The sequence below is a fragment of the Oryza sativa genome, chromosome 5 (assembly GCF_034140825.1).
Source record: "Oryza sativa Japonica Group chromosome 5, ASM3414082v1".
Lineage (NCBI taxonomy): Eukaryota > Viridiplantae > Streptophyta > Magnoliopsida > Poales > Poaceae > Oryza > Oryza sativa.
The window spans coordinates 14259309-14281291 of record NC_089039.1 but is presented as its reverse complement, the minus strand read 5'-3'; the positions used below and the strand labels follow the sequence as shown (position 1 = coordinate 14281291).

The following is a 21983-nucleotide window of genomic DNA, read 5'->3' as shown; positions in this document are numbered from 1 at the left end:
CTCCTTTTCTTTGCACCTTTGGAACCATTTAATTTTCTCCTCTCTAACCACATATCTGAGTTGAGCATCAAGGGCTCTTCTATTATTCATAATGTTAATATCCACCCCAACAGTTTCAGCTAGGATATCAATCTCTTCAATCTTATCCATGATTTCTTTTTTCCTCCTTCTGTATTCTCCTTCCCAGTTTTTGTTCCAGCCTTTCAGTTTTTTTCTTAAAAACTTCAGCTTCTTCTGCCATCTTTCCATGCTGTCCCCCCTATAGTCAGAGTTCCAAATCTCTTCCACTACTGAAGTAAGATCCTCCCTCAGAAACCAACTTTGCTCAAACCTGAATATACTCTGAGGAGCCATATTCTGTCCTGTTTCCATTAACATGGGATTATGGTCAGACATGGCCCTAACCAAAGTCCTAACAGTGGTAAGGGGGTAAATGTCTTCCCATTCATTGTTAATGAAAACTCTATCTAGTTTCTTTAGAGTGGGAGAGTTCTGAAAATTACACCAAGTGAACTGTCTCCCACTCATCTGAACTTCTCTAAGATTTGCCTGATCAATGATGGAGTTAAAAATGAAGCTTCATTTTGTATATCCACCTATCTTGTTTTTTTCACTTTCCTTTCTCAAAATATTGAAATCACCACCCACCACTAAAGGGGAACCTTGGGAGTAAAATTCCTTAGCCAATTCAGTCAGGAATTCAGCTTTCTGTTCAGCTTGCGCTGCCCCATATACTGCCATAAAATCCCAGACATTTTTGTTGTCAGCATTCAACAATTTAAGTCTTATGAAATACTTCCCAGTTTTCTCATTTAATACATTGACTTTGTCCTTATCCATTCCCACCAATATTCCCCCAGATCTACCACGAGCAGCCATCCAACACCAATGCATATTTCTCCCTGAGCTTAGTTTGTTTAACAATTCAGTTGAAAAATCATGTTTAACTGTTTCTAGAATAGCCACAAAGTCCAGTTTGTGATCCCTAATTAGGTCTTGTAAATGACCTGTTTTTTCAATGTTACCCATTCCCCTGATATTCCAAAATAAGCCTTTCATTTCTTTTTCTTTTTTACTTTACCTCTTTTCTTTGAACTCTTGGGAGTGACCTTGAAAATCTCAAGGTTTCCCCTCCTCTGATTGCTTTTTTTCATTGAAGACTAGACTTGTTTCAGCATCTGTTCAATCTCATCAAGAGTAGAATTGTCAGAAGAATCATCTGACCACTCTTGATCAGTAGACATGCCTTCCATTTCTTTTTTCTTTAATTCAGCATTTTTATCTGCTTCACCCTCTTTCATAAAGAGGTTAATTCTAGCAGATTCCAGATTTTTAATCAAATTCAAGTTACTTTCCACATCTTCAATAGCACATCCTAAACTAACACCCAGAATATTCGCCATGTTGATAAGAGAGACATTTGATTCATTAATAATAGAGGGTACTGTATTCTGACCTTTGTTGACAAAAGCATTCTGAGCTTCCTTTCTTTGCATGGCCATATCTTGTGGCTTCAAGTCTTCCTTTTCCTTCAGTCTTTTACTCCTTCTCATCTCCTCTTCTTGACTACCTGTATTGTCCTCCACTAAGTTGATCCCCAGTCTTTTGGCAAAACTTCCTTCAGATTCTTGTGAATCCATATAATCCTCACTGTCACCCAAGTGCACTCTTTCATCTTCCCTGTCTATCCCTTCATCACCCACCTCAGTTGCCTCAGAGTCGATTGTGTTCACTGCCATCCCTCTATTTCCAGCCTGCTCCCATTTTTTGTCTTGTGTCAGAAGAACTTGTGTTTCCTCCGTCAGGATTGTCTCACCACTGGTCATACCTACTTCTATGCCACAATCTGTGGTCGACTTAGCCTCTGCTTCCTGAAGCTGAAAAGCCAGCGCTCTGTCTCTCAGTATCTGAGCACACTTGATTTGACTTTCCTCAATCATTGTAGTAGGACACAACATATCTGTAGGATCATCCTTTGAGCCATTGCCTCTTAGCAAAATACCAGGACTGATCTTATCACCCATCTCCATAATCTGCTTGCCATCCCTTTGACCAGATTTCTGACCACTTTTCAGGAAACTTTCAGACCCTACCTGAACTTCCTCAAAGATACTCTCATTGAACCATCCTTGCTCAACAACTTCTTCCAGCTCAAAGTGGGCTTGATACAGCAGACCTTTAGGTGTAGTAAGGATTAACTTCAAGGGCAGCGACTCAAGCTCCATCATCCCAACTTTAAATCTTATCACATTGCTAGCCCTAAAGGTGGCCATGTCAACTTCCATAACTGTTCCCAAGTTAGATCCCACTTCATATAGGGCCTGGTAACCTCTCATAGCATCAGGAATGCCAGACACCTTCACCCAAGCAGTATGCATCTTCCCCACTGCATCAGACTCTTGTGTCCATTCTTTCACATTGACTTGAACATCAGTCCCCTTAACATTGAAGTAGTCAAAGTTGGATAGCTCTTCAAATTTTATCTTGTTTGGGAACCTCATCTGAAAAGTCCCATTGGGCATAGCTTTTGCTTTCCATTGCCAATTCCACTTAAATTGCTGAGTGAAGCCTTGTTCAAGCTGAGATTCAGTAAATTCCCTCCCAAAGACAATAGACACCATTGCCAAAGGATTTGCATGCTCTTTAGGAGAGTCCGGCCTAGTGTTTTGAATAAGAATGCAACCTAAACCAGGGGCACCATACCCAACAAGCTTAGCAACTGGCCTTGGTTGCTTGTCATACAAACAATCCTCAGTTCTATGAGATGGCTTGGCACAGTTAATGCAGAAAACAGAAACGTTGCAATCCCTAGCCAGATGACCCACATTTTTGCATCTCTGACAAAAAAATCTTTGTGGGATAGGATTGTTACCAGCACGGGGATTGGATTGCAGAGGTTGTTCTGGCTGCAGCACAGAGGTATCACCCTTCTCTGTTTCCTTGGCTGGTTCCTTATGCTGAATAGGGCGATACTGCTGCTTTGTTGCTCCTCGTGCAGCCATGGTTTTGGCTTGATCCCCCAAAGCTCCTCCCCCAATCCCCTGCAGCGACTCACCTCCCGTTGAAAACGTCGGAGCTTGTGGCTTTCTCCCCTCGCCGAAGTTTCGCATCGGCCTTGGATTGAAACGCCCACGCCATGCACCTCCCCCTTGATTCGCCATTGCCCCCAGTCGACCTCGCACTACCTTCGAAAATCGCCGAGTGTCTCCGTGAATTGTGCTTCTCCACTTCGAAACTAAATAACCACATCATGAATATGCATCTTGCTATGTCATATTTTCTATAGAGATTTATTAATATGGAGGTCATCTTTGAACGTAAAACACCAAGAGAAAAAGAATTTGGCAGCAGAAAAGGTCGCTTTTCTTCCTGATACCATGGCAGAGAAGCACTTAAGAAATAACCTGATGAACAAGTGTGCTCAACCAGCTCTCTCCAAAGTGCATGTAGCTCAATAGAATCCATTTAATTGTGTTCTTGTCAAAATATTCTTAAAAGAATTTGTAGACGTGATCACTGGCGGTATGTCATTCTTAAATTAGACCAATCAATTATAAATCTCAAGTGAAAAACAACATGAAACCGACCTTAGCTCAGTTGGTAGAGCGGAGGACTGTAGTCGTTGCAGTTAATCCTTAGGTCGCTGGTTCGAATCCGGCAGGTCGGATTTAGCAGGTTTTTCTTCTCATTTTCTTATTTAGTAAATTCCACACTTCCAGGCTACACGCAAACTAAGGTGAGTTTGGTTAAGCCATAACCCTTGCCAAATTCTTTTGGCAATGGGAAGATTTGGCCATGTTTAAAATATTGGGCAAAGTTACCATAAGTTCAAATTTGTATAGCTATAGATGAATTCCAAATTTTTTTTGTTCCAAACAAAATAGGTGCCAATTTTTTTCTAGCATTGCCAATTATTTAGCATGGTTGAGTTTGGCTATAAACCAAACTAAGCCCTAAATTTTCACTTGATGGATTTGTCCCCCTATCAACCTTGGTAATCAGAAGGTAAATTCAAGATTTATGTGGAATACAGGTTGACAAGGCGTTCAATTTGCTGAAAACTGAAAATGAGAACGCCAATAGTCATGTCAGCGATTGGCTGAATGCACTGTAGTCATTTCATGAAAAAAGAGAACTGTATAAATATGGCATCGACAAAAAATGATCTAACATTCTCAGAAAGAGAAACAAGACGTACAAAATAAAGAACAGCCAACCGGCGTCTAAGGAAAAGACATGCTTTTATTTCTCATCAGGTGGCAGTACAAATTAACAGCAATTTGGTGAAACATGTTACTACATATGAAACAGACAAAATTACATTCTTTATAAATGCAAAACAATCCTTCTTCTCCATGACTTCTAAACAGCTCATTGCCGAAAGGAAATGCCCGCAAACATGTGTGCTGAAGTGAGGTAATCTCCCTTATTTGGGCGTTAAACCACTTGATAATTGGCTGTTACCAAACGAGCCCTCTGCGAATACTTTGGTGGGTTACCATCCTTTAGAGGACGAATTCCAGTAACCTGCAAGGTATGCAGAAAATAACATTACCATACAATAAAATGAGAAGGAACAACAAACATAGAACCACGAGTCTCATCTAATAAGGGAAAACCAACCTTCAAATCGCTGAATGTACTAGATGCGGAAAATCCAATTGATATGGGGAAAAATGTTGATGGATCAGCTGGGGGGACAACAAATTCCATGGAGCCACTGCAAACAGGGGAAAAAATAAGAGTTAGAGCCACAGGAAAAAAAAAACAAAATAAAACATGGTTATATGAACTCGTATTTCACTGACCTGCGGTTTGACTGATCGATAAGAAGAATGGACCATTCCAACACGGAGTTTCTCGAATCATACCTGTATGCAAAATGAAAGTGAAATAGGCATTATAACAATCAGCTTTCGCTGTGCGTTCTACCTTATTAGCATCAAGGAAATAAAAGTTTAGCTCTATCTACACAAAGTGTCATTTAGGACCAGTTCATCCAAGGGAATTGGACTAAATCCCGATAAATCCAAAACACATCCCCCTTTGAATCGCAGGAATGGAAAAACGGAGGAATAGGAAAAACGTAGGATTCTGACAGGAATGCAGGTGTAAAACAGAGGATTGGAAAATACAGGAAAAACACAGGAATGACCGTTTGATTGGACCACAGGAAAAACACAAGAATCGGATGAGAGAGATAGACTCAAAGGAATTTTTCCAAGAGGTTGGACCTCTTGCTAACTTTTCTCCAAAATCTCTATAGGATTAGCCATTCCATAGGAATTTTAAAGGATAGTATAGGATTCAATCCTTAATTTCAAAGGCTTCCATAGGAATTTTTTCCATAGGATTGAAATCCTTCAAATTTCCTACACTTTTCCTACAAATCAAAGGGGCCCTTAACAGTTTGAATGCCAATATGACAGTGCCAGGAACAATAGCTAGAAAGCATAGCTATCACTTGTTATTTTTCTAATATTAGCATCAATACTAAGGAGATAATTGTCATCTAACAATTAGTTGGACAATTATTTTAGTATAATATAACAGCCAAGTTCAGTACAGATAGAGATGAATTTGAAACATTACCTCCACTCTCCATCAATCTGTCTAACACTCGGAGCCTCCCGAAGTGCAGGCAATGGTATAGATATGACAACATTGTGCAGGTCAAACATCTCAGCAGCCTCATATTCAATGTTGACATAAGTTTCATTTCCAGATACCGATGGCCAGCAGTTGACTGAGCGAAAAAAACACAAGTTAATAAAAGTAGGAGGCAACCAAGAAAAGAAAAGGCATGATCTTCAATGTGATATAGAAGAAAGTAAAGTGATTGTGCACCTGATAGAGGTAACGATGACTCATCCATCCCATGAATTCTCCACTTAACCAGAGGAGTTTCATTTTGACCACTTGGGAATGGCCTGTTTGGATCTTTTGCCCCCACAACTTGTTGACTGTTAAACAAATCTTTGTTGATATTGGGGTGTGTTTTGAAGCTAAGTCCAGGTACATCCTGGTTTTCAATCTATAAGACACAAGTATCAAATAATCAGCTCCGACAAACAGTATCATGGACCAAACAATGTTTCTTGTCCGCAATGCAAAATATGGTGCAAGAATCATAGATGTAACTGAACGTAATAAAAAGAAATAATATTCCTCAGCAACAAAAACATGGCATGATAAGCATAAACAAAGTCACAAGCACAAATGTGATAGCAAAATTGGATATCATATGACATGGACTACAAAAAAAACAGTACATGGATTATCTTAGCAGGAAGGTCACCCAATATAACACATGCATTACATTTACTTAGTAGAAATATCGTATAGGTTCAAACAAAAACTGTCGTGCTATGTTCTTTGATCTGCTTGTGAAAATTTCTGTAGAAAAAAATCAAGCAGGATGCTAGAGGTTCAGAAAGAATGTTACCTGCAACTGGATAAACCCATCAGTATCATTAAGGACCTGAAGAGCAAGGGTTCCTTGCACATCAAAATTATTAACACCTCCATCTCTTTTAACTGTAACATTGAGTTTTTCTTCAATTGTCACTGTGACAGGATCACTTGGTGGAAGAGGCGACACCCTTGACTGAACTGAACTGGGTTGTACATCCTCCAGAATGACTTCTCCTTCAGCTTTCAAAGATTCCAGGAACTGATTCGTCTTCTGTGTTTTCCCTAATTTCATTCCAAGACCTTTACCAGGAGCAGTAGCAGCTGCAGATGGACGGCCTGTACAAACATTGCTAGCAAACATAAGCAATATATTATAGTTGATTGAACTTTGTCGAGCAGTTAAAATGGAAAGTAGGAATTATATAGACAAACATAGACATAATCAGGAGACTACTGGCATGGGAATGAAGATCTGAATATCAAGTACTGCAAGAAGAAAACCCAGAGCTTTACGTAGTAAATTTTCCCCTAATGCAAAGAGTTAATATCTGCCAAGAGAAATGCAAAGAGTTTTTAAATTACCACCTTTAGGCTTGCTAGCAAATGAGTCCATATCCATGCTCAGTCCACCTAATCCAGAACCACTTCCAAATCCACTACCAGTAATGCTCATGTCACCAAATGCTTTTTCAACTACCCTGGGACCTGATATTGCCGAGTATCCTCCTTTGTCAAGTTTTCCTCTTTCCATCTGCATGAACACCGACCACAAAATTCACCTCTTAGACATTAAGAAATAACGGCAATGCAATTGTATTTTAAACACTAAAGTTTGCGCGAACTGATATCAATTGTAACCAAAGAAATGACAAGCTGGCAGTAAAACAGCACAGAGTCATAAGGTCAAACTAGCAATAATAATGTAATATCGATTTTCCTAATGGTCAAAGTCAACTACATTAACTGTCATTTATTTTCTCTGAAGATATAATATGTATTTTTAATCTGAAGAAAGGTGCAGTGCAGACCTTCATCTTATCAAGCTCACTGGCTTTCTTCTTCATCACATCCCTTGTTTCATTGATTTTGCTTTGCATCATCAGCTTGTGCGCCTTCTCTTCATGGCTCTCCATCTCACAATATTGTTTGACTTGTTGGACTGTTACGTTTTCCTTATTTCCAAGACAGATGGCCTCATCGAAGGCAAATATAAGCTCAAATGCTGTTTTACAAACACCCTCCTCATCAAGAGAGGGAGAATATTCAGGCACCTGTGGAACTGTTAAGGAGATCACAGTACTTGATTATTGCCAACAAAGAAAACCAATGCAGTGTAGTAGCATCTCTAACGGTGGATATCCATAAAGCCCCAAAACATAACAGATTCCATTAAAAAAATATGATAGGTTCATGATTGTATAGCTTGCATGTTGTTTTTTATCAAAATTGAATTGTGTTAATGTAGTGACTTTATTTTCTTTGTTTTTTTTAGAAAACAAAGGAGAGCTGCACTTCATTTCATTAAGAAGGAAAAACAAACCACCCATACAACCAAGCGCTAACAAGCCCTTCATCCAAAACACATCCACAAATAGCATCACACAAGGCGACACATGACCAAAAAACCACCCTACGACAGCCTAGTGCCCTTAAGATAACGACCTACAAAGGAAAACTTGGAGCACAAGAGCTCCAGCCAGGCACCAAAGCGTAGCTTCTGTTGACACTGCCCGCAACGCCTACATAACGTTTGGATTCGCTCAATTGAATACACAGTCATTATAGTGTTTCCAAATTTCCCAAGCAACTATGATAAACAATAATTACTTTTCTTTTGTCTCCTTGGTAACATATAATGATAAGCTCAACTAAACAAAGACATTATAATCTTCATTTTGTCCTACAAAACAAACATTAATAGCATTATCTGATATTTAGTCTGTACATTGCAATATATGGGTAGGTTAAAAGAAAAAAATTTTATATGTTTCATATTATAGCATTATCTGATATTTTGTCCCCTTGGTGGTATATAGTGACAAGCTCAACTATACCGAGACATTATAATCTTCATTTTATCCCACAAAACAAACGTTGGTAACATTATCTGATATACATTTATTCACTACAGAGCAATATATGTGTAGGTTAAAAAACCATGTTTCATATGTTTCATAGGATAGGATTGTATAGGTTAGTTAGGTCAAAAAACTGGAACAATGAACATATGGGAAAAAAGGATACAAGCTTAGAGAGCAGCCTCAAGGTGTCCAGATCTTCAAGAATATTGCTCTGCTTGTTAGTGATAAGTAGCAAGTACAGGCCTTCTATTGGCTGATAAACATAGCGAACATTTTCAGTCTCAACATAAGTGTGCTGCTTCCCAGTTCCAACCAGTTTGGGGAAAGCTGCAAGTAATCCTTCAATCCTTATGCGAGACATGTCAACAAACTGTCTTGAAACAAGTGCTGCAGTTGAAAAGCGCAGAGAAGAAACAGCATTCAGTCTAATCACATTAGCTTTCTGGAAGGAAGCATCAGCAAATTGGTAACCAAGAGGTGCTCACTACATAGGATTTTAGGGTCATAGGAGTTAAGAATCTACTGAGGCAACACGACAACGGCTAGATTAGTATTTGGGTTCCACAAATTTGCATATGAGCTAACAATCTTATGAGCACAGGTGACAGGTAAAAACTTATACAAATACAACAGTTTCTTTTTCTATGCACAAAAGAATTTGTTTTGATTACAACATAAGAATATAAATTTAAAAAGACTTCTTTTTTTCACTGAGAATAATGCAATACAATATATTAACAACAGAATATTTCAAGCCAGCTAACCTTTCCCGGACTTTGAAATGATGGAAGCAGCAAGAACCACCTGCGGTACACAAAAAACAATAATAAGCTCTCCTAAACGAATCAACTAGTTGCTTATACCAGCAAAAGAGCAAATGTCAGAATGTCCCTTCTTAATATTACAAAGAATAATAAACCATTAGGCATACCATTTTGAATGGATTTTTTGGTACTCAGAATTGCTGCACTTAAAATGGATTCAAGAATTATGCACCTGCCAGAAGTGGAAAAAAAGAAGAGGTTATTCAATCAGTGCAACATAATCAGAGATCTCCTGCGAACTAGATCCAACCCCCCCCCCCTTTTTTTTTTTGCTTCCAGATCTTACTACTAGCAGGGGCGGATCCAACTTGGGAAATGGGGGTTGAGTTGAACCGGCAAACTTTTGGGAGAACAAACAAACTGTTAGTTCTACTAAGGTTAAGGCTCTGAAATTAAGAGAAGAGCTTCTTCCAGATCTACAAGAGAAGCTGGGGTTAACGCAACGCAAGCAAAATTCCAGACAAAAGTACTCCCGGTGGGGGGAGAGAGAGAGAGATGAATCGGAAAGAGGATGTGGATGCTCACCAGGATCCCCTCCCCTCGCCTGCTCTGCTCTGCTCGCCAGATGGAGATCGGCGCCCCTACCCTGTCAGCCGCGAGATGGCGCAAGGAGGGGAGACGAGACGCGAGATTTTCCTTTAGGCGAAAGGAAGGAGAAGATAGTCGAGGACTCCTTTTATCTCAAATTTACTATGACTGGTGGGCCATATGTCAACGGTACTTGAAAAAAAAAATGGAACTAGCTCAGTTATTAGGTACTGTGTCGATAGCAAACCGCTCAGTTACTAGATGCTCTACGTTCGTGGCCTGTTTTTAAGCCCTCCGGAATTTTATTATTTAGGTAGATTACTGATAAAACCTATTCCATAGCCTCTAGGCTATTTTGCGAGACGAATCTAACGAGGTATGTTAATCCATGATTTGCCACAGTGATGCTACAGTAATCAGCCGCTAATCATGGATTAATATACATCATTAGATTCGTCTCGCAAAATAGCCTAGGGGTTATGGAATCGGTTTTGTCGGTAATCTACGTTTAATACTTCTAAATAGCAAGATTCCGGAGGGCTATTTAATAGCTCGGAGGATCCAAACAAGTCCCGTATCTAGGTTCTCCCAACTCTCTCCTCTCCTTTTCCACACGCACGCTTTTAAAACTGCTAAATTGTACATTTTTAAAAAAAGTTTTTATACGAATGTTGCTTAAAAAATTATATTTGTCCTTTTTTTTAAAAAAAAAAGAAAATATTTAATTAATCACACGTTAATGGACCGCTTCGTTTTCCGTGCGCACAGCCTGGGATAGGAACAGAGGCTTCTGAATGCAGCCTCTCTATCAACCTCTCCAAGCCAAATTTTCGTCATTCAAGCACAAAAAGGAGGTCCAACAGACTGACCAACCGGATGGCCAAGCCATCCCGTTGGTCAAACTTGCTCACTGGCTGGCTAGAGTTGGCCAACCAAAACGCCTTGCCAAACGGTGGCCCGCAGCAACGACCGGTCGGCGTGGCGGCTGGTGTACTCCTCACCGCTACCAGCTTCGCCGAGCCTTTCCGCCCCCGCCGAATTCAGCCGACCGCACGACCTCCGCCTCTGCGCCTCGGTCGTCGAGAGCCGCCGCCGCCGTCGCTAGCCTCTGCTCAGTTGCCGTCGCCATCCTCGCCCGACCTCCGATGCCGCGCCCCCCCCCCCAAAGCCGTTGTCGCCGTCACCATCCCCTCCTCGAGCTCCACCGCCGCCCCCCCAAGCCGTTGTCGCCATCGCCATCCCCTCCCTGAGCTCCACCGCCGCCCCCCTCCCCCCCCCCCAAGCCGTTGTCGCCGTCGCTTGCCACCTCCCACCTCGTCCGTCACCGTAGATACGGCAGCTCGATGGCGCTCGGTTGCGGAGAGTTATTGGCGGGGAGAGCGAGAGCACCTCGGCGAGCGTCGGCGTTGGTGGACCGCCTTCCGCCTCCCCACGCCGCCTCCCGCCTCCCGCCCTGCGCTGAGCTATCGGCATCAGCGTGATCGACGAGAAGGAAGGAAAGGGGAAAAGAAGGAAAGAGAAGAAAGAAGGGGGAGAGAGGAAGAAGCGGAGTAGAGGCTGACATGTGGGTCCATTGTTGTTTTGGAGAGGATTAATAGAGAGTCTGTTGGAGTGAGCATTTAGTTTGACTAGCCAAATCAGATGGAGAGTTGGCTACATGGGTGTTTAGAGAACTCTCCAAACACCCATGTAGCCAACTCTCCATCTGATTTGGCTAGTCAAACTAGTAGTTCACTCCAACAGCCTTTCCATCTACCCTCTCTACTTTGACTCTATGACACCAGGACTCATATGTCAGCCTCTCCCTTATTCTTTCCCCCATTCCTTCCCCTTTTCCTCTTTTCTAGCGTTGGCAGGAAGTAGGCGGCGGCAGCAGCAAGCGGGGAGGAGACGGCGGTAGTGGGCGCGGCGGGGAGCTTGCGTCGCGCGGAGGCCGGCGGGCGCGGCGACCGGAGGCGGCGGGCGCGGCGAGTAGCGGCCGGCGGGCCGTGGCGAGCAGAGGCGGTGGGCGGGGGCCGGCGGCCGCGGCGAGCGGAGGAGGAGGACGACAGCCGCGTGGGGGCCGGCGGGCTGCGCCGCGCGGAGGCCGGTGGTGGCGGCGAGCGGAGGCGGTGGGCGGTGCTGCGCGGGGGCCGGCGGCGGCGGTGAGCGGAGGATGGCAGTCGCGGCGAGCGGAGGCCGGTGGCTGCCGTGCTCGAGTTCCTCGTCGTGCTCCTTCTGTGCTTGGTTGCCGTGTGGGGATGGAGGAGATGGGCTCTGTGGGGCCCACCATTGGCCAGCCAAATAGAGTGGCCAAATTTGGCTAGTGGAGAGAGGGTTTTGGCCAGCCGGTTGGAGAGGTTGTTGGAGCACTTTTTTTTGGCTAGAATGGCTAAAATTTGGCTAGGAGAGTGGGATGGAGAGGCTGTTGGAGATGCTCTAACCACTAACCTACCGCTCCATATACCACCATCACCAGAATTGGTTACAAAGTCACTCGACTTGGAAGAGGAACAGTGGTGGAGTCACCAGACTTGGAGATGGATAGAGTGGGGGTCCAAATTGAAAAAAAAAGGTAAAGTTAGCTATTGTGTACATGAAAAAAATAGTTAAAGGATGATATAATATGAAAACTTTTAAGAATACATAGTACAAATTGTAATTTACTTTTTTTTGTCTAGCACAATTAAATTTGAGTTATCCATTAACAGGTAGTCTCGATTCAATTGTGATCTTCTTTTCTCACTGCATGACATATGATGACTATCTCTTATCACTATGTGGCATGGTTCCAACAAACCCATAAAACTATATATTGGTATTTCCACTATATTGTTTTTTTAATTTTTACATATATGTTAATTTGGACTAATATTTTTCTCATAATTGAATAGGTAATAAATATTTTTCCATATTTTCTATAAAATGTGAATAATGCATAGTATAATTTGAAAATTATATTATAAGTATATGTAATTTAGTGTTAAGATATGGACTTGTAGTACTAAAACTGCCGCACCATAGTAGATAGGTAGTCAAATGAACAACCATAACATAAAAAATATGAGAGAATCTATTGTGTGCCACTGATCTTGTCCATGTTCTACAATATACCACTAGGTTTGTCAAGTTCTACCATATACCATCATATTTTGCTTAACTTCTATAATATATCATCGTCGTCCAGTTAGCCTTCGTTAGTACGGTAAAATTTTGTCTTAATGATCGAAATACCCCTGGATAAAACTTCCAAATTTTGATCAAAATTTCTAAAATATTAGATTGTAAAACTTCCAAAATTTGAGACGGACAACTTCTGTGCTAGTTTACAATATGATATTTTGGAATTATTGGCCAAATTAAAAGGGGGCGCCCAACCCCTTCCCCCTTCCCCAGGTGGAGTTCATCGGGAACGGGGTGGGGCAGTAGCCTCCTGGCGAGCGACGGTGACCGTGCATTGGAGGCACAGGGTCAACGTCACCGTCGGTGGAGCAGATGAGAAAAGATGGGAGAGAAAAAAAAAAGGAGAAAAGGAGAACAGGGTCAACGTCCACGTGGTATGACATGTGGGTAAGACCACTATCAAACGAAGCTTTGGACTAGAATGATACAATAAACCAAGTTAAGGGATCTCGATGCGTGATTTGTAAGTTCGTGGATCTAGGTGAAACCTGCTTATAAGTTTATGTATCAGTGGTGTAATTTACTCTATTATGAAATTTGGTCTTCGTAGTAATACAGCGTGAAAGTAAAACTTTAACTCTATATTCTTCCATTGTTCCATCTTCTTCTTGTTTTCTCGTTCTTCTTTATTTCGATAATAATATTGCTAGAGTCAAACACTATTACTTACACATGAATACTAGCATCTAGCTCATGTGTGTATGCTCCGTAATATATATTATATATGTTTTTTACATAGGTAAATAATTATTATTATCATTGTTATCGATATTTTATTTATATAAGATACTTGACTAGTTTTTAAAGGACAAGAAAGATATTTTTTTTCTAAACTGTTGATGCGGAAAACACGAAGACACGGGAGATTTGCTTAGCTCTAGTGTAGGTCCTACATTTTGATGAGGTGCGGCCGTGCCAGCTAGTTTGATCCTGCAACTGACAAGATGGATAAATGACAAGATGGATAAATTGATGGTCAAAGAGTCTATCAACCAATAAGCTGATGTAGCAATACTAGCTGATGTCGGTAGGGTTTGAAAAATTGGCTATATATCCGATGTAGATTCTAATACTTAGATAAAAAAAATGGAAGAACATGAGCAAACAATCCAATCAGCTGATGATAATATGATGAAGTAGATGTCCAATGAACCAATCATCAGAAAAATGTAGACTGAATGGTTAAAATAAACATCGGCTGGAAGTCAGATGTAAAGATAACTTATATGTTAGCACTCCGATAAAACAATATACATGAGTTACTAGGGTGGATTAGATCTATTAATCAACAGTAAAAACTAATAGGTCGGACCAAACCGATACAACATTAAGTTACATCAACGAATAAACCTAATAATATCGATAAATCATGTATAAAGTGATGGGCTAAGATAGAAGATCGGACCTAACTGAGACAGTCCCAACTAAACCGATGAGCTTCTAAACACAATGCACTTAAAGATAGAATTGAAATATCAGATACGCAAATATACCAATTGAATCAGAGCAATCCAAGAGATCGAAGCGATGCATCCTAAAAGAACACTAGTGTAGCGATAAATTTGCCAGGGCCAACGGAACTTAGGGCTTACCCCTTCACCGGAGATCGAAGCCAATGCAGCCCCGCGTCAGGTGCCAACTTGCGCCGATGATAAAAACCTCGGAAAAGAGCGTGACGATGCTCCGAGAGTAGTTGTATTGATCGAGAGATAGGTTTACAGGACACCGGGATGGATACTAGTCCTGATCGGACACTAAACAAACTTGCCTGAAGATAAAAAGGAAAATTACTGCACCCTGCCTAATTAACACTAGATAAATTAAATTATCGTGCCGTGGTTTTCATGATTTCTTTTTAAACTCGGTCTCTTCTGGATAAGTTTCCATCGGTTAATTCTGGATAAGTTTCCATCGGTTAATTGTCTCATTTCATTAACAAATCTAGTAAAAATTCTTACTAAATTTGGCGTTAACATAAAAATAATCTAAAATGCTATAAACATTAATAATATTAATAATATTGAACGATATATAGTCATATAAATATATACTATCTCCAATTTTTTTAATATACGACCCTGTTGACTTATCATTTATTTTATTGTGATTTGATTTATCATCAAATGTTCTTTAAGCGTGACTTAAATTAATGTTTGTACAACAATTTTAAATAAGACTAATGGTTAAACATTTGTGAAAATAATCTCACAAAACGAACAAGACGTACGAAATAAAGGTTTCAAAGGAAAATACATGTGTTTATTTCTCGGGTGGCAGTACAGATCATCAGCAATTTGGGGCAAAATGTTACTACATATGAAACAGGCGAAAAATACATTCACTGTAAATACAAAACAATCCTTGTTTGTCATGACTTCTCAACAGCTCATCGCCGAAAGATAACATATACCGCAAACATGTGTCACTGAAGTGAGGCAACAAACATCCCTTGTTAGGTTAAACTACTTGGTAATTAGCGGCCACCAAACGAGCCCTCTGCGAATACTTTGGCGGGTTACCATCCTTCAGAGGACGGATTCCAGTAACCTGCAAGGCATGCAGAAAACAACATTATGATAAAATGAAACCAGAAGGAAGATCAAATATGGAGAAGTGCGAGTCTGTAAACAAATATGGGGAGATTACCAACCTTCAAATCACTGAATGTACTCGATGCGGAAAATCCAATAGATATGGGGAAAAATGTTGATGGATCAGCTGGGGGGACAACGAATTCCATGGAGCCACTGCAAATAAGGGGGAAAAGAGTTAACAACGGAGGGCAAAAAACCCAAATAGAAGTACAAAACATAATTATATGAACTCATATTTCAAGGACCTGCGGTTCGACTGATCGATAAGAAGAATGGACCATTCCAACACGGAGTTTCTCGAGTCATACCTGTATGCACAGTGAAATGTGAAACAGGCATTAGACCAATAAGCTTTCACTGTGCTGTCTACGTTATTGCCAACAAGGAAAAAAAAGTTGAGCTCTATCTACAAGAGATGTCATTTAGGACCAATTCATACAAGGGATCTGGACTAAATCCCGATAAATTCAAAACACATCCCTCTTAAGCATACAGATTAACAGTTTGAGATGCCAATAAGACTGTCAGGAACAAAAGCCAGAATTGAAAGTTATCACTTGTTATATTTTAATACTCCTACCATCAAGACTAAGGAAGGAGACAAGTATGACCTGTTGGAGGATTATTTTAGTATAATATAACAGATAAGTTCACTAAAGAGGAATTTGAAACATTACTTCCATTCTCCATCAATCTGTCTAACACTTGGAGCCTCCCGGAGAGCAGGCAATGGTATAGAGATGACAACATTGTGCAGGTCAAACATCTCAGCAGCTTCATACTCAATGTTGACATAGGTTTCACTTCCAGATACTGATGGCCAGCAGTTGACTATGCGAAGAAAAAGCAAGTTAACAAAAGTATTAAGCAACCAGTGTAAGAAAAATACATGTCCTTGAAGTACGAGTTAGTGGACAGAAGAAAATAAAATGATTGTGCACCTGATAGAGGTAACGATGACTCATCCATCCCCTGAATTCTCCATTTAACCAGAGGAGTTTCATTTTGACCACTTGGGAATGGCCTGTTTGGATCTTTTGCTCCCACAACTTGCTGACTGTTAAACAGATCCTTGTTGATATTGGGGTGTGTTTTGAAGCTAAGTCCAGGTACATCTTGGTTTTCAATCTATAAGACATAAATATGAAATGATCAGCTATGATCAATAGTATCTATGAGAATGGACAGAACAATGCTGCTCATCGGCAATGCAAACATGGAGCAACAATCAAAGATGAAACTGAACATAATAAAAAGAAACAATGTTGCTCATCAGGGACACAAACATGGCATGATAAGCATAAACAAATGCAAATGTACCAACAAAATTGGAAACCATATGACATGGACCAGAAATATAAATGTAAAGGAATTATCTTAGCTGAAGGTGAATATTGTCGCAAAAGAAAAGATGACCCAATATAACAGATGCATTCTATTTACTTATGGGTACATATCTGATATCTCGTATAGATTTATATAAGAAACAAACAAAAATTGTGTTACATTCTTTGGTGTTGAGAATTTCTGTAAAAAAAAGAATTCAAGCAGAATGCTATAAGTTCAGAAGGAATGTTACCTGCAACTGGATAAACCCATCTGCATCATTAAGGACCTGAAGAGCAAGGGTTCCTTGCACATCAAAGTTATTAACACCTCCATCTCTTTTAACTGTAACATTGAGTTTTTCTTCAATTGTCACTGTGACAGGATCACTTGGTGGAAGAGGCGATGCCCTTGACTGAACTGAGCTGGGTTGTACATCCTCCAGAATGACTTCTCCTTCAGCTTTCAAAGACTCTAGGAACTGATTCGTCTTCTGTGTTTTGCCTAATTTCATACCAAGACCTTTACCAGGAGCAGTAGCAGCTGCAGATGGACGGCCTGTGCAAATATTGCTAGCAAACATAAGTAACATTGTATAGCTGACTGAACTTTGTCAAGCAGTTTTATGTAAAGCAGGAGTACTGGCATGGGGAAACTATATTACGAATTTAAGTCTTGAGATATTTGAATATCAAGTACCACAAGAAGAAAGTCCTAGGTTAACACAGTAAGTTTACCCTTAATTGTTATGGCCTAACATTAATGCTAGAATATAATATCAGCCAAGAAAAATGCAGAGAGTTTTCAAGTTACCTCCTTTGGGCTTGCTAGCAAATGAGTCCATATCCATGCCCAGTCCACCTAATCCAGAACCACTCCCAAATCCACTACCGGTAATGCTCATGTCATTGAATGTTTTCTCGATTACCCGGGGACCAGATATTGATGAGTATCCTCCTTTGTCAAGTTTTCCTCTTTCCATCTGCAAGAACACCAACCACAAAAGTTCACCACTTAGACATTAACAAATGACGGCAATGCCATTGTAATTTAAGCACTAAGGTTTGCGCGAGCTAAGCTGGAACCAAAGAAATGACAAGCTGACAGAAAAACAGAACACAACCAAAAAGTCAAACTAGAAATAGTAATGGAATATTGTTTTCCTAATGATCAAAGTCCACTACATTAACTGTCATTTATTTTCTCGATATAATATGTATTCTTAATATGAAAAAAGATGCAGTACATACCCTCATCTTATCAAGCTCACTAGCTTTCTTCTTCATCACGTCCCTTGTTTCATTGATTTTGCTTTGCATCATCAGCTTGTGAGCCTTCTCTTCATGGCTCTCCATCTCGCAATATTGTTTGACTTGTTGAACTGTTACATTTTCCTTATTTCCAAGAGAGATGGCTTCATCGAAGGCAAATATAAGCTCAAATGCTGTTTTACAAACACCCTCCTCATCAAGAGAGGGGGAGTATTCAGGCACCTATACAACTGTTAAGGAGATAAAAGTACTGGATTATTGCCAAGAAAGAAAATCAATGCAGCTTAGGAGCAAGTCTGAAGATGGATGGATATACAAAGCCCAAAAACATGATAGTTTGCATGTTGGTTTCAATCTAAATTCACATTGAAAATGTAGTGCCTTTCTTTCCTTTTTGTCCCCTTGGTGGTATATAGTGACAAGCTCAACTATACCGAGACATTATAATCTTCATCTTCATTTTATCCCACAAAACAAACGTTGGTAACATTATGTGATATACATTTATTCACTACAGAGCAATATATGTGTAGGTTAAAAAACCATGTTTTATATGTTTCATAGGATAGGATTGTATAGGTTAGTTAGGTCAAAAAACTGGAACAGTGAACATATGGGAAAAAAGGATACAAGCTTAGAGAGCAGCCTCAAGGTGTCCAGATCTTCAAGAATATTGCTCTGCTTGTTTGTGATAAGTAGCAAGTACAGGCCTTCTATTGGCTGATAAACATAGCGAACATTTTCAGTCTCAACATAAGTGTGCTGCTTCCCAGTTCCAACCAGTTTGGGGAAAGCTGCAAGTAATCCTTCAATCCTTATGCGAGACATGTCAACAAACTGTCTTGAAACAAGTGCTGCAATTGAAAAGCACAGAAAAGAAACAGCATTTAGTCTAATCACATTAACTTCCTGGAATGAAGCATCAACAAATTGGTAACCAGGAGGTGCTCACTACATAGGATTTTAGGGTTATAGGAGTTAAGAATCTACTGAGGTAACACGATAACAGCTAGTTTAGTATTTGGGTTCCACAAATTTGCATATGAGCTAACACTCTTATTAGCATAGGTGAATGATAAAAACTTATACAAATACTTTTTTTTTCTTTTTCTATGAACAAAAGGATTTGTTTTGATTACAATATAACAATATAAATTAAAAAAACTTCTTTTCGGCACTGAGAATAATACAATACAATATATAAACAACAGAATATTTCAAGCCAGCTGACCTTTCCCGGACTTTGAAATGATGGAAGCAGCAAGAACCACCTGCGGTACACAAAAACCAATAATAAGCTCTCCTAAACAAATCAACCACTTGCTTATACCAGCAAAATGTCAGAATGTTCCTTCTTAATATTACAAAGAGTAATAAACCATTAGGCATACCATTTTGAGGGCTTTTTTGGTACTCAGAATTACTGCACTTAAAATGGATTCAGGAATTATGCGCCTGCCAGAAGTGGAAAAAACAAGAGATTATTCAATCAGTACGACATAATCAGAAGATCTCCTGCGAGCTTAGATCCAGGCCCCAACTTTTCTTTTTTGCTTCCAGATCTTACTACTTAGTACTAAGAAGGTTAAGCCAAATTAAGAGAAAAGCAGCTTCCAGATCCAAAAGAGAAGCTATGATTTAACGCGAATCGACAGAGAAGAAGAAGAAGAAGCATATTGGGTAGAGATAGATGGGAAACGGATGGATGGACGCTCACCAGCGAGCGAGCGAAGGATGCGGCGGAAGAAGCAGCGGGGACGCCGGCGCTGCTGCTCGCGGGATGGAGATCGGCTCAGGCGGCCGGCGGCGAGCTCGCGAGGAGACCGAGGAGACGCAGGGAGATCGCTCGCCGGAGGCAGCCGCGGGATCTCGAGCGCCTGTCAGAATGGCTGATGAAGTAAACAAGGGAGGTAGCTGCTGGTCCCACTGTCAGTAACTTACTACCTCCATCCATTGTAGGCCGAGTTTAGTTACAAAATTTTTCTTCAAACTTCTGACTTTTTCATCACATCAAAACTTTCCTACACACACAAACTTCCAACTTTTCCGTCACATCGTTTCAATTTCAACCAAACTTCCAATTTTAACGTGAACTAAACACACCCGTAGTATTAAGGTGATTTCTACGTAGGGTGTGTTTAATTCCCTTTAAACTTTTAAAAGTTCCGTCACATCAAATATTTGGACATATGTATGGAGCATTAAATATGAAAAAAAAGCAATTACACAGTTTACATATAAATTGAGAGACAAATCTTTTGAGCCTAATTACGCCATGATTTGACAATGTGGTGCTACATTAAACATTTGCTAATGACGGATTAATTAGGCTTAATAAATCCGTCTCGCAGTTTATAGGTGGAATCTGTAATTTGTTTTGTTACTAATCTATATTTAATACTTCAAAAAAAATTAAAAAGGAACTAAACACGGCCAATATGATGTCTCATTCTGTACATGGGTTGTGGGTTTTTTTTTTTGCTAGCTTTCCCAACTTAATCGTCTCATTTTTCGCGCACATATTTTTCAAACTGCAAAACGGTATAGTTTTTATAAAAATTTTCTATACAAAAGATGGCGACGTAGAGCTGCATGAAGATGGCGCCGCTGAGCCTAACGAATCCCTTGAGCAAGCCGAGCTCGATGCCCCAGCTCTCCGGGGAAGTTCTTGACGCAGGTGACAAGCACGCCGGTGTTGGCAAACGACTGCGAGTTGGCGCCAGCTCCGCTCCGCTGCAGCCGACGCCCTGCTCCACTCCGCCGGCCACCGTCCTCGCTATCTCCGCTGCGACCGACGCCGCCCCATGCGCCTCTGAGAATAGAGAGAGAGGAGATAGAGCTGACATGTGGGCCCAAGGGCATTTTTGACATTTCACGCGATTTCTCTTTCCTCTTCAACCGGAAAGTATTATTTTAATCGGCGCGATGTCCACTGGCAAATTACCACGTTTATGGAGTGTTTTCCCCCAAAAGTGAGTTTGGGCAGTGTCCTAGGGCTAAAACCACACATAAACAGTGTCCTGTAGCAAAATTTGCCTTAGTTGTTTTAAGTATAAATCATGTTTTACGTGACGTAAAACATGATTTTGCTGTACTTATGTGATGAGTTTGGTTCGTTAATACACGAGATGAGTAAAGGGATAAAAGTTTAGATATGTTCATATCTCCTTAATGAAAAGTAATACTCTACTCCGGTTTCGAGAATTGAATTGCCAGGTGTTGTATTGATCTCACAATCGAGTTATAGTTATACACTTGTACGCCTCCCTGCCTTACTTATATAGCTTTGGGGGCAAGGCTTACAAGGAGAACAACCTAGCCGGATATGATTTTTTTCTATGCATTTACATAATCATATATAACTTAAGACTATGGAATATAGCTTGAAATACAATGCAACATAATGTCCAAAGCATTCATACATATACTTCCAATAGTAGTACATCTATGTGCAAAGTCGTATCTTCAAATTCATTTTACATAGACAGAGACAAAATTATGACAGAATTACAAACTTAAAACTGTCAAATTTTATTTTTGTTACGGCTAAAATATTATGAATTTGAGGTTAGGATTTTATCCCTAAGTGTAATACTATTGAAAGTACATACGTGAATTTTTCTAGATTTTTTAGTGACATTTGTTAGTTGGTGTGCACGTGTGTACACGTGAAAGCTTGTGTGCATAACATATGTTGCCTCACCACAATTGGATCAGAAACTCTACACTTGTTGTCTATGAGTTTTTAACCTTATGGTTACGTTCTTGTATGATTGTCGAGGA

At 40.3% G+C, this 21983-nt stretch overlaps 2 protein-coding genes and 1 non-coding gene across 4 annotated transcripts; 1 reads left to right on the top strand and 2 right to left on the bottom strand.

The window, feature by feature from the left end:
• Positions 1–3582: 3582 nt before the first annotated feature.
• On the top strand, positions 3583–3667 carry TRNAY-GUA (transfer RNA tyrosine (anticodon GUA)). The gene is given in 2 exon segments: positions 3583–3619; positions 3632–3667. It is a non-coding gene; the product is annotated as a tRNA-Tyr (tRNA).
• Positions 3668–4120: 453 nt separating this feature from the next.
• On the bottom strand, positions 4121–9971 carry LOC4338376 (coatomer subunit delta-2-like). Of its 2 annotated transcripts, XM_015784193.3 has the most exons (13): positions 9845–9959; positions 9606–9735; positions 9427–9491; positions 9260–9299; positions 8659–8882; positions 7443–7685; positions 7000–7165; positions 6446–6750; positions 5848–6034; positions 5593–5746; positions 4809–4871; positions 4624–4720; positions 4225–4527 (listed from the first exon to the last, which is right to left on the bottom strand). In XM_015784193.3, exons 3-13 carry the CDS (start codon positions 9427–9429, stop codon positions 4438–4440), a joined length of 1572 nt encoding a protein of 523 aa, XP_015639679.1. In that variant the 5' UTR covers positions 9430–9491; positions 9606–9735; positions 9845–9959; the 3' UTR covers positions 4225–4437. The 2 variants fall into 2 exon arrangements, with proteins under 2 accessions (NP_001407264.1, XP_015639679.1); NM_001420335.1 differs by lacking the exon at positions 9606–9735 and having other exon boundaries at positions 4121–4527; positions 9845–9971.
• Positions 9972–15217: 5246 nt separating this feature from the next.
• Positions 15218–20103, bottom strand: LOC4338375 (coatomer subunit delta-1-like). Its single transcript, NM_001420328.1, has 12 exons — positions 19918–20103; positions 19592–19655; positions 19432–19471; positions 18831–19054; positions 18180–18422; positions 17743–17911; positions 17183–17487; positions 16545–16731; positions 16281–16434; positions 15849–15911; positions 15660–15756; positions 15218–15556 (listed from the first exon to the last, which is right to left on the bottom strand). The coding sequence occupies exons 2-12, from the start codon at positions 19592–19594 to the stop codon at positions 15467–15469; spliced, it is 1575 nt and encodes a 524-aa protein (NP_001407257.1). The 5' UTR covers positions 19595–19655; positions 19918–20103; the 3' UTR covers positions 15218–15466.
• Between the last annotated feature and the right edge of the window lie 1880 nt (positions 20104–21983).